The sequence below is a fragment of the Oryzias latipes genome, chromosome 6, assembly GCF_002234675.1.
Source record: "Oryzias latipes chromosome 6, ASM223467v1".
In the NCBI taxonomy this organism is placed as follows: domain Eukaryota; kingdom Metazoa; phylum Chordata; class Actinopteri; order Beloniformes; family Adrianichthyidae; genus Oryzias; species Oryzias latipes.
In genome coordinates this window covers 30,653,854-30,666,410 of record NC_019864.2, presented here as the reverse complement: position 1 = coordinate 30,666,410, position 12,557 = coordinate 30,653,854, and the positions used below count along the sequence as shown (strand labels likewise).

The 12,557-nt window shown below is 41.7% G+C and overlaps 1 protein-coding gene across 1 annotated transcript in view; it reads left to right on the top strand.

The window, feature by feature from the left end:
• Positions 1–12,557, top strand: part of LOC105354303 (neural-cadherin-like) — a 130,843-nt gene that overhangs the window by 79,054 nt on the left and 39,232 nt on the right. Inside the window, exons 11-14 of the mRNA XM_023956114.1 lie at positions 2,726–2,898; positions 8,590–8,757; positions 10,852–11,101; positions 12,264–12,391. Of these exons, the coding sequence (XP_023811882.1) occupies positions 2,726–2,898; positions 8,590–8,757; positions 10,852–11,101; positions 12,264–12,391 (719 nt within the window). The remainder of the gene's footprint in view (positions 1–2,725; positions 2,899–8,589; positions 8,758–10,851; positions 11,102–12,263; positions 12,392–12,557) is intronic.

The following is a 12,557-nucleotide window of genomic DNA, read 5'->3' as shown; positions in this document are numbered from 1 at the left end:
GAACTTCTAATACTGCCGCTCTGAAGAAACTATGTCCTAGAAAACAAGACAAGATGGTTTTTTGGGCTAAAAACGGCATAATCATAATTAAAAGAGGACCGGGAACACTTAATAGATCAAAAGAGGATCAAAGTGGGACTTCAACGTTTTCTACATTGTTAAAAACGAAGCAGATTTTTGCATGTCGTCCATTTTTATTGGGAAGGTTAATTTGTACATACTGTATTTAATAAAAGCCATGGTCTTACTAATTTAACTCAATCTAATTAAAGAAGCACAGACTTTCTCACCGAACCAGATGCCAGCAGGCGACGTGGAAAAAAAGAGTTTGCGTTTCTTGGAAAGTGTTGTTTACGTTGCTGAAGGTGGAAGTCCGTCTGAATTCCTCCCAAACAGACCTGGCTTCTTCTAGCTGGAGTCCAAACACCAGCTGGTTGCTGTCTGCTCTCTGAGTCAGAACCGAAGCAACACAAACACATCAAAAAATCATTCAGATGAGGATTTTATGCTATCAGCTAAGAAACCCTGAAAAAACACTGCAGCTAAGTGGAATGACGGGAGAAGTTTAGTGAAACCCGTTGAGACAACTGTGTTGTGATGTTGGGCTATAAAAATAAATAGAACTAAATCCATTATCTCGGTATAAGCATCAAGTTATTTGAACCAAAAAGAGCTTTTGTCCTCAAAGCGTTAATCTAAACAACGGACCAACACAAAGTGCCCTTTAAGGAGAGCTCTGATCTATGGGTCAACGTATGGATCCAACCTCTGAGTCACTTTTGACGGTAATAATGTTCACATTTTGAACAGAAGGGGAAGATTTTCAGGAGAGACTCTGTTTCTAATGTGTGATGCATAAACTTTAAGACTCAAGCATCTTCCCAAAGAGAATGTGGAAGACATCCGCCCATGTCGGCGTTCGTACATGTGTGTCGTTGATCACATTTCTGTAAAGGCTTACTGTCTCTTTGCACACTGCAGGTTTTAGATACATCAGCTTCGGCTTCACATCCTCCAAACATTAGCCATGTCCCGTCTGCTCCGCATTGCGATTTCTTTTAATCCTTTGAAACGTTTGAGCTCAGTAATCTAATCGTTTTCCTAATCTAAAGTCCTCTCCTTGTCCTGGAAGAGTCGATAATCCTAAAGTAGAGATGCCTCACGAAGAGCTAGAAATGTGTGGGTGGAAATAAAAGGCTACAGAGAAGCTTGAAAATGGGGGGGTTATGGACCGGTTGTGGTTCCTGACCTCAGTTTTGAGCTGAAAATGATTGATATTTGACCTTTTCAGCGGATGCGTTACATGTTCGGTCGAATCTCCCACTCTCACGGGTTTACCTCCGGCTGGTTTACTGGAACATATCCGGGTTCTGAGTCTTTAGAATGGAACCACACAATGACTTGGATCAGAACATTCTGGAAATGTGGGCATCAGCCTTTAAGCCCTTAAGCTAGAGCCCTTGGGGTCTAGATCATGGATTCATGGCTGAAGCATAAACTGAAGGTCATGTGATCAACCAACCTACATAATAACGTGTAAAACAGTCCTGAGATCTTAATGTCCATTAATCCTGTGTTTAGGTTTAAAAAGAAGAGGTCAAACATCTTCAGAGAAACTGGATTTGGACTCTTTGTACGCTCCTGTTGGTGTAGAAAATGTGCTTTAACCTGAACAGCCGTGTTTACCCAGAGATCAACACTTAATCAAGTACATTTAATTAGAGGCACCTGGCTTTTACTTTTCCTCCTAATTCTTTTGGAGGCAGCAATGATGTTTTCCATCTCACAGATTCCCCTTTAGCCGAGGTTTTGGGATGTAATTCAACACATTTTAATCTAAAGTGGTTTGTGAGGTTGAGGGGTCTCTTTATTATGTCCACATCCACTGAATGATGGAACTGTAGACCGGATTTTTGAAATCTCTTCTTTTACTGCACTTTTTAGCCTTTAGATTAGGGTTTATTTCTGAGAAGCAAACACTTTTTTTTTGTCTTAAGGGATTACTGTATTTTCCGGACTATAAGTCGCCCTTTTTTTCATAGTTTGGCAAGGGGTGCGACTTACTTATCCCCCCTGTTATGTTCATTTGTGAGGAACAGAGATGATGTTCCTGGGTCAATTTGATGTATGAGGTATGTTAAGTGTTAAGAGTATGTTAAGTGACTCAGAGAATCAGCAGACTTTTTTCACAGTAAGATCTTGAAGGCTAACAACATAATATTCTATTTTCCAATTATTTCATAGATTCAGAAATGCAATAAAAATGACAACTGTTTCTACAAAAACAGGATGAAAACAGAGTATTAGTTGGCCAATGATGCTTCATGAAAGGAATAAATAAATAAGTTTGAGAAAGAATTACTGTGAAATTATGAGATAAACAGTCTGCTATGATTGTGTCATATGAGGTTGTGGAACTTATTATATCTTGGTCTCAGATTTTTGTCAAATAAATTTCCCGTCAAAATGCGACTTATAGTCCAGTGCGACTTATCTGTGTTTTTTTCTACTTTGTAATGCATTTTTGGGCTGATGCGACTTATAGTCCGGAAAATACGGTCCTAATCACATCTCAGGAGGAAGAGAAGAGTCCCCCTTTTTTGACTATCAACCAATATTTACTCCAACTGGACCATTACTTTTATTTCATTGAGCACAAAACATCTGTTTTTCTTTGTAAATATAAAAGTCCATGACCTCCGTTTCTTGTTTCTGTTGTCTGCAGACTTCCTGAGGGAAGATACTTTGGTTGGGACCAGCTTCCTGCGTGTAGCGGCTCACGACGATGACTTTGGCTCCAACGCCGCCATCCTGTACTCCATGTCGCAGGAGCAGCCAGAGTACCTGCAGGTCAATCCTGTCACTGGATGGGTTTACGTCAACCAGCCCATTTCTCAGGTCAGTCAGCGGTTAATAACCGGGTCTCCATCCCGCACACAAACACCGGCCCGACTCAGAGGCTGTATCAGACACTGGCCTGTGGGTCTGTGTCAACAGAGTTAATGAATGAGCCACATCAAAGTGCCTCTGTCTGCCGACTACCAATCTGGGGTAAGTCTGCTCCCAGAGGGGCAGCATGTGGGAAATACCAGACCCGAGGAAAAGAGAGGAAAGCTAATTCCAGCTACAGAAATGATGTGAATCACAATGTTTTCCAAACTGAGAGTCTTGTGATCATCTCTGACGTCTGTTGAACAACGCTCAGCAACAAAAACTGTTCCTAAAAACACAGGATGGCTCTTTAGGCTGTAGAAAACGACTGCTTTAAGATTGTAGGTTTTAAAGAGAGCTGTCTACCAAATATTTCAGCTTAATCCATTTCACAGACTTTGATGTGTGGAATTCAAAGCTTCTCAGTCATCATTTACCATCTGAGATTTTGATGAGGAAATGAACAGCATTTAAGAATGCTGGACGGATGGTCTGTTCAGAAATCTGAGCGGGAGGACCTAAGAAATGTCTCCCGTTAACCAGGGCTCTAAATCAACACCAGCCCACTTTGGCAGGTGAGGCACAAATTACAGTCGTTTGTGTTGGCGTCCTACAGGCGTCCCACGAGCACTTGCGTATCACGTGCACAATCCGTGCACGCAGTCAGTTAGGAGCCAGTACTCACGACGAGAGTCGTACGATAGCATCACACCAATCGGCGTTTTACAATACTTGATATTTGACTTTGTCTCTAAATGGATGGTGAAACTGTTCAAACATGTTTCCTTAGGGGGTATTTTGTCTGAAAGCGTTAAACAAATCTTTGCATTCCTCTACTTTAGCAGAATGTGGTCTGTGTGGATCGTGTTTTACGCATGACAGCATGGACGGAACTGTGTTTGTAATCAAACAGCGGCTGACTTTTGGTTTGAACGCCGTCAGATTCCATGTTTGAGACTTTCAATTCTCTGTGTGCGTGTTCTGTGCGCCTCAACTATCAAGCAGACTTTCAATTAGCTTGTATTCTTGTAGAGCTACATACATCTGATTTGACTCCAGAAACACAAACACATCTAGCCCACATTTCAGATTGTGCTGCATACTGATGAGAGCGCTCCCATGTGGCCTCGGCGTGCACGTGTATGTTTACAAAGCATCACGCACAGATGCCGCGGCGCCACGTTCCCACTCCGAGGTCCCACCGCAATCTTTAAACCCACGTCTTTTACACTTCTGCCATCATGTTGGTTCCTGTCAGCCGGTTGTAGTTCTGCTGCTGTGTTTAATTTTTCACGTCTGTATTTTGCACTGTGGCAGGTTTTGTTAACGAATACAGACTTGAGAGCGTGACTGGAAGCCCAGAGGTTAATTTTACAGTTTGGATGGATGGATGGATGGATGGATGGATGGATGGATGGATGGATGGATGGATATGCTTTTATTGTCATTGTCCATTGTACAATGAATTTGAAGCATCACCATTCTTGTGCAAGAGTAACAAAACAACAAAATACAAGACCAAACAAATCAGTATATACAACATATGCAGTGTGCTAATCTAAACTGTAACAAAGAATGTCCAAGATTTGTGTTTAAAATTACGTGCAAAAGTTTGTGCAAACATGTCAGATGTACAAGAGGTGGCAATGAGGTAGAGTGTTGATGTTGGGTAGACAGGTGGACTGTGCTGATGCAGATTTACCTGTGCATTTTGGAGTTGAGGATGTTTATTGTCTTGGGAAAGAAGCTGTTTATGCAGAAAACTGGATTTATTTTTTTTAATGAGAAAAAAAAGAGGTGGAAGAAAAAGAGATGTAAAGATTTGACACTCCGACCTTCACTTGCTGCCCCTCTAAACTGGCGGATGCGTTTCAAGTGTTCCTCCTTGTGGAGGTCGACACACTCTGCATAACCCTTCATGACAAACAACACTGTTGTCGACTCTCTGCAACCTGTCGGCTCCCTTCCTCTTAGATTGAGCTACTCGTTGCTGGACACAATTGCAGTGTTGGCTTGTTTATTATTTAGCACAATGATGTCGGAAGTCTTTGCCTATTTGGACTTTACCGCTGACTTCATGCAACATTGAAAGTGTTTAGCCCAAAACTGCACGGAGCAAAAGCTGCTGCATATTTTAAGGCAGTTTCACAAGCGATTTGAATCATCTCACCATCTTTGTGCTGCAAGCAGAACTTTATAACCATGCCATTAAATGTAAAGTGTCTTAGCAGGTCTAAGATGATGTCCATTTTTGATTTTCTCATCAGTCTCTCTCTCTCATTACAATGTAATCTGTGTTAGGCTACGTTTTCCCGCTGCTCTCTAAAGTAAAGCGTGCAGCAGCGTTCCCAGCTGACAGCAGGCGTTTCAGTGAAGAACGGAGAGAAAGCTGCTGAACAAAAGCTTTTTAATGCCCCTTTGTAAGATGCTGCAACCAGAGCCTTGAACTTGCAGGGTTACCCACAGATAATTACGTGATGGAGGAGGCAGTCCGGACCCTGTCCATGAGACTTTCTGGATACATTCCAGATTGGATTAGAAACTGTTATCAACATTTGAAACATTTCTGACCACAGAATCTCTTCATCTCTTGGTTTTACGCTCAGCACAGGAAACTGAAATGTTTCAGAAACGGATAAAAACAATATTGTGGTTCTCCATTCTACCTTTATTTCTCAAAGCAAAATGCTAGTCAGACATGTATGCAGGAGTAAAGGCATCAGTAAAGTACAATAGTAATGTTACACATCATTCGAATTTAGATATAAGGAGTCATATAAGACATTTTCTTTCATATTTTCAAAATCAAAGTCTGACTAAAATGACTGTCATGGGTGAAACTAAAGCAGAAAAATCAAACTTTTATGTTTTTATAAAATAAAAAATTAAAGATAAAGATTTTTTTATAGTTTGGAGCAGGACTTGCCATAAGATTGAGGAACTTTCAAACCCGTTGAGGGGAACTGTGAGCTTCAAACCTAAAAGGGGCGAAAAGAACGATGCCCAGTGCATCATGGGACGTCTGCCTGCAGTCTAAGCGGAAAAAAACCAAAGTATGGCTTAAGGTCATTTGGGCCAGCAACGGCATTGGGGGTTATCAAAAGTCTTCAAGTGGATGGCGTCTCTTTTCTAAACATGAATTCAATTCCACAGGAGAGAAGCTGAAGGCTCTGAAAGGCTGTGGTCTGACAGCCAGGAGCTGTGGGGAAAACATGGAGCTCAAAAAAATAGAGGCGGAAGAAAATACATTCACACAAGAAGAACTTTGGTGTGTAGTTAAGAGTGCGCCTGTGAGGAGAAAACAAATTTGAAATCATCTCAATTCTCAAAACCCCTCAGTGATTACACACCGATATTTTAGATCAGCTGGAGGCTTTCTGGAGAAATTTTGGGAATGGGGCGGTAATGAGAAACTGTGCAATATCAGTGCAACCATGCAAGAATGAGCTTTTCAAAGCATGCATCCGTCAGGTATGAGCACAAGGTTCTGCATGGCGTCACCGGAGGCCGTCCAGAGGAAATGCTGTACGGCTCCACAACATCCCCTTCAGTCTGAGCTCACTGCAGGAAAATCAAAAAACACTTGTTTATACACATATAGAGCATGAATTGTTCATACGGAACATGAATTTTCGCTCTACGGGTTCACCAGGCCGCCCACACCCTTGATATTATGCAGGCCAGCTACCTTTGCGCCCCACCTGTAAGAACATTTGTGACTACAGCCTGACTGTGTGATATGATTTGATTTCAAGCATTGAAGTCAAAGCAATAAAGAGTTTACACATATTGATCAAACTCATTACAGAAATGTTGAAATGCATAGATTAAAAATACAGAAAATAAAAAAACAAAAACGACACTTAAATCACATTTACTTGACTAATTACAGTGATCATTAACTAAAGTCAAGTAGAGCTTAATTTATTGTTTGAAAATGAGCGGGAAAAAATGAATGTATATAATCCCACCCCTACTGAATAACGATGAACATTTCTGTAAATGTTAGCTACAAAGCTAATTATCAACCACAGAGCCTGGGTGGGCTGAGGGTTTGCCAACAAGAAAGAGACACAAGATCAACAGTAAGAAGGACAGAAATACAAAGTTCAGTAAGAGTTTGAAGGTTAAAATAGTATAAAAATGCCAATTGATAAATTATAATAATAAACCATTTAAATAGTCAAAATGTGATATTCTGTACATCCAATGCTGACATACAGTATTTCCACTTGCAGGTTCATGCAGTTGTTTGACGTCACCTCCTCAATTCTGTGCAGATCATAATGATGCTTAGAATATAAAAAGGTTGCTCGTCTTTGGTTTTCATTTCTAAACTCCAAACATCAGACTCAGAACTCATCAACAAGAATAGATAAATCTGATCGGATTTAAGGATTTGAATAGAAGGCGGGGAGGATTCGTCTGATCTGAATGTTTTAGTTGGTGTCAGGTTTCGGCGTCACATGACGTCTCGGCTCTGGATTCTCATCCAGCTCCACAGCTGTTTGTAAATCAGCCACATGCATTTGTGACAGCAGACGCGGGGATGTCCTGCATGTTTCTCTCTAGTAGTATTATTTCATCCGCCAAGAAGCTCATGAAGTCTTTCCTTCCGAGAGTTAAAGGAAGAAAAAGTCCTGCGGAGCTGTGAAAAAGATGTAGTTTTTATTCTAATCATGATCAATAGGCGTCCGTTTCTGCTTGGCTAAGGGTTTTACCGCATTATCATGAGTGAGATTTTTCTTCTGTAGCAGAATTTGCTTCCATCTTTCTTCATGTGTGCTTGAGGTTGACAGCTGAGAATTAAAGCAAGCAAGCATCCAGCCTGCTTGGTGATCCCTGTTTTCCTCCAGCTTTGCTGAGTGCTGTGCACATTCATGCTGGAACACTAATCACAATCATCATGCCCCCCCCACCCCCCGCTTTACTGGCAGATGTGTGTGAGGTTAACGAAACCAAAATGATTCTCTGACGGGACACGCAGTGAAAGGACGTTTCCTGTCAGGTGTTGAGCAGGTAACAGGTGACAGGTGGAGAAGCCACGGATTCAGACACGGCGTGGAATAAAAGCAGAAATGGTTTTCTGGTTATTCTTTGAGTGAGAAATGTGAATGCTATAAACTCTGTGGTCCAGGGTAAAAAAGTGGTAGATTGCAGTCTCTCCTCTTTCTCTGCTTTTGCTTCGAGGAATGTTAAATTTTAAATAGGTGAGGGTGTTGATTTATTGATGTTTACATGTTCCTCCTGCTGCATCCAAGTTTCTGCATGACAAAATAAATCAAACTGAAAAAAAAACAACCTAAAACTTGTGAAAATGCTGACCTGCAAACATTTGGATGAGACAAATTTAATAAGCTAGAAGTCTTTGTTCTTGTTTCTGTATTTCCAATTAGTCCTCGTCTTCCATCGTTAGATGTTCATGGTTTTCTGCTCTGGTGTTGGTTTTGTTTTTATGGGAGACGTTTCATTGCCTGCGAGCAGACACAGTTGGGAGGTTGAGGGAAGATCTCAGCAGGTGGGACGCTGTGGAGCCGTGAGACGCTGCAGCTGTGGGGCAGACGCAAGCTGAACTCACGGAAACTCATCTTTCTGCCTTTTGTAAAAGCAACGTTTTTGCGGTCGACCTTTCATCGCTCTGCCCTCTGTTGTCCTCAGACTGCTTACATCACACGGGACATCATAGCCACCGATGGAGGAAACCGGAGCTCCTCTGTGGAGCTGGCGGTCACCATCACCAACGTGAAGAACCAGCCTCCACGCTGGGAGAAAGACAGCTACAGCGTCATCATCCCTGAGAACACGCCGAGGGACACGCCCATTGTGGTACCACAGCTGATTTTCACGCTTTCTTCTCTGGTTTTTGCTCAGCTGCTGCCTTCATTCACTGCTGAGGATGGATAATGGTTATTTCTGTGATGGTTATTTAGTGTAATGCGGTGGACTCCTTGGCTCCAGCGAATGAACCCCAGCTTTTTAGGGAAGTGAATCCCTCCATGGCGGAGCTTCATCCTTCAGATTGTGTCAAACCGAACCTGTTCTGACCCGATTTATCTGCTCTGACATATATATGAAAAAAAAGCCTCTTCAACCAATTGAAGCAAAGTTAGAGTTTGACACTTGGAAGATATTCTCTTTCATCACATGAATGTGGAGATTTTAACCCCTCTGTGTCTTGAATTATGAAGCAGTTGCCTGCAGCTGCTTTGCACAGCGAAACAAAAGATTGCTAAGCAGCTATTTCGTTTCTTTTTTTGTGTCTAAAGTAAAAAAAGAGGGTGACCCACTCGCCTCACAGCAGCTCTGAAGAGCTAATTATATCTCATCTGTTTTGTCAGGTTATTTCCTAACCAACGTTTAGGCTAAGCTAATCGCCTTTGAGCTGGATCTGCAAAATCTATTCGTTCTCACAGTCATGCTAAGTGTCTTCATGAGCTTCAAGAAGCCTAAGCCAGGAAATGACAGACGGGGGGGGGCATCACAGCGACAGAAATAAACCTTTTAACATGAGGAGCTAAATGCTTTGATTGTTTTCTGGCTCACTTGTTTCCCTCATGGAGTTTTTGTTAACGAAGTGAAATGGAAAAACGTTGGTCGGTGCCACCTTCTAATGTTCTACCGGGGCTAAAGAGGTCAGCGCTCCGCCAAAACCCCCAAAAAAAACATTTAACAAATTAGTGTAAAAACTGCACTCATCTGCTGTGAAAATCAATAGCAATTCCATGTTTCTGTTCAATTCCCCGCTGGCGGCCTGCTGAGGTTCCAGGAGGCGGAAGCAGAACGACCAGAAAGACTGAAGCGTTATTAGAACGGCGTGAAGCCGCCATTAGGATCAACATGGAACGCACCATAAAAGACACACTGAGACGACACACACCAACATGGACACACATGAACACACACACCTACTGCAGCCTCAAACTGAACTCTAAAAACATTCAACGTTTGCAGCACTAAAAACTTCATTTTTTCAGAATTTCTCTGAAATGAATACTTCAGGGTGGAGGTCGTCTAACTCGCTGCTTCACTCTGGTTGAACGTGGACTAAAACACTTTTGGGAGAACCCTGTTCTCCATCATCATGGGTTCTCCGGCCTCCTCCTCCTCCAATAACACGCACTGGCTAAAGTCAGGCATTTGTCCACGTTTGGCCGGGCGACGGTCTCGTGATCTATCCACATCTCACCTGACGACAGTTCTGACTGCGACGCTTCGTGCTCCAAATGATTCACTGTAATCTTCTGCACTGAAACCTCATTTCAACATGTCTCCTAATGGAAATTCTTCAGCTTCGTGTGTTTACTGACGGAGTCCTTAATGTAGACATTTATTCATAAAGTCAAAGCATTTCCTGAGACGGTAATGACACGTATGTGTTGAACCTTTATGTTTATGTTTAGCTATTTTAAAGAGGCTTTTATCCAAAGCCATTCCGGAGAGTCGGACTCTGAAAGGAGCCTGGCTGTTTTAATAGACCTGAGGTTTTTCTTTTGCTGTGGGGCTTCAGAAGCCTCGTTCCTTCATTAAACAGTTGTTGATTGTTTACCATGAGAGGGCTATCTGGCTTTTAGGTTTGAAATGAAAGTGGAGGTCTCACTTTCTATTTAAAATAGTATTTGTTGAATTTTTTATGATTGTTTAATTTAAAAGTGCTGCTGAAGTTATGACCTCTGAGGCAGACACCAGGGAGTTTAATGGGCAGACATAAAATTGTCATTGATTTTTCTAGCAAGAAAGGAATAAGCCCGTGTCCCTAATGGATTGTTTAAAGCAGAAGCACCTTGTTGTACCTTTTGTACCAATTCCAGGCAGCAAGTCGGAGTGGCCTTAAAATAATAGTTTCATTTTAAAAGCTCCCACTGTTTTTCTGTGTGTGTTTGACCTGAGATCGGGCGATTTCCAACATTTTGTCCTCTTCAGACGATTAAAGCCACCTCCCAGCTCCGTGACCCTCGGGTGACCTACAACCTTGAAGACGGGATGGTCCCTGAAACCAACATGCCAGTTCGATTCTACCTCTCCCCCAACCGAGAAGACGGCTCGGCGTCTATCCTGGTGTCAGAGCCTCTGGACTACGAGACCACGGCGTTTTTCTCCCTGCAGGTCCGGGCGCAGAACGTGGCGGCTGTGCCTCTCGCTGCCTTCACCAGGGTTTATGTCAACATTACAGGTACACGTCTGTGCTCATTTCTGTTGACATATCGTCACATTGGACGTCGGGGTTTAAAGCGTTCTGCTGATGGAGTGTGATTCAAGTCCGTGTGGTCGGGGTGATAAAACCCACATCTCATCAGAAGTCAGATTTCTGGTTCAGCAAAGCCTCCAGTGAAATTAAGAGCCAAGAAAACGAAGCCTTTCAGGCTCTGATGTTGCTTAGATTAACCTTTATCAAAATGCAAATGAGTTTCGTTCAGGAATCTGTGTTCATGTGGGGGAATTCAGCAGCAACCCTGTTATGGTTGGAAAAAAACTCTCCATTTATTTTCAAAATGTAAAAAACTCTCAATGTTTAGTGCCAGAAGATTGAGAACACTGCAGAAACACATATGCATGTCTACTCTAACCTTTAAGTACAAATATGTCTGTTTGATTAGAAGCAGAAAAGTATTTTTGACTATTTTCAGGTTTAAATATCTTATACCACTTGATTTCAGACAATTTACCAGTAACTCTATAGTAAAAAGGTGAACACTTGATTCAAGAAGACCAATTTCGAAGATCGTGTTCAATCATTTGGTTCTATTTTAAGTTACATTTATGATGAAACTTTCTATAGATACTTTTTTAACCTGCGTGATCTTGTTTCAACAGATGATTTGGGTTAAGCTTTAAAGTTTTGTTTCAGTTACTGTGATTTCATTTTTAGGAACATTTTATCTTTGAATGTGTAAATCTGGTCTTATTTTTACCCGTAGGAACCCAGACCCATTTTTTCCTTAAATATGGAAAACAGAATCCATTTCTGATATTTTTCTGTCACACTGATGTCACCGTGCGTTGTCACGGGTTACGATGAGTCTACTGTTGAAGCACTTACATGTCGGATATTTGTATCAACATAACTACTTTAGAGATATGAAACATTTTGAGACATAATATTTCAAATTTCCATGGCAAAATACGTAAATATGAAAGTTTTTTTTCAAGATTGTCAAGATTTTAATTTATCTTAACTTGTAACAAGAAGTTTTAACCAAGATAAATTCTATTAGTTCCATTGGCAGATTTTTTCACTTTTAGCGCAAAATAAACAACGTAAATTCATAATTTTTTAGCTTTTTTAAAGAGGGACATTTTTCTCTGTGTATTAATAATCATTTTTCTCCCTGAAGATGTCAACGACAACGTGCCCTTCTTCACGTCTTCCATCTACGAGGCTTCGGTGACAGAAGGAGCTCAGGTCGGGACTTCAGTTCTGCAGGTGTCTGCTCACGACAAAGACCTGGGTCTGAACGGAGAGGTTTGTGCTGATCTCTTGGTTTTTTTAGGTATAGAAAGCGCAATAAATACAGAATTTAACAATGCATGTGCTGTCTGCTGTCTGTAACATGCATTGCAGTTCAGGGGCGTTTGCTGTCCTCCCAGTGATAACTGTCCCGAGTGTTTTCAGTGTTAGTGATGGTTCA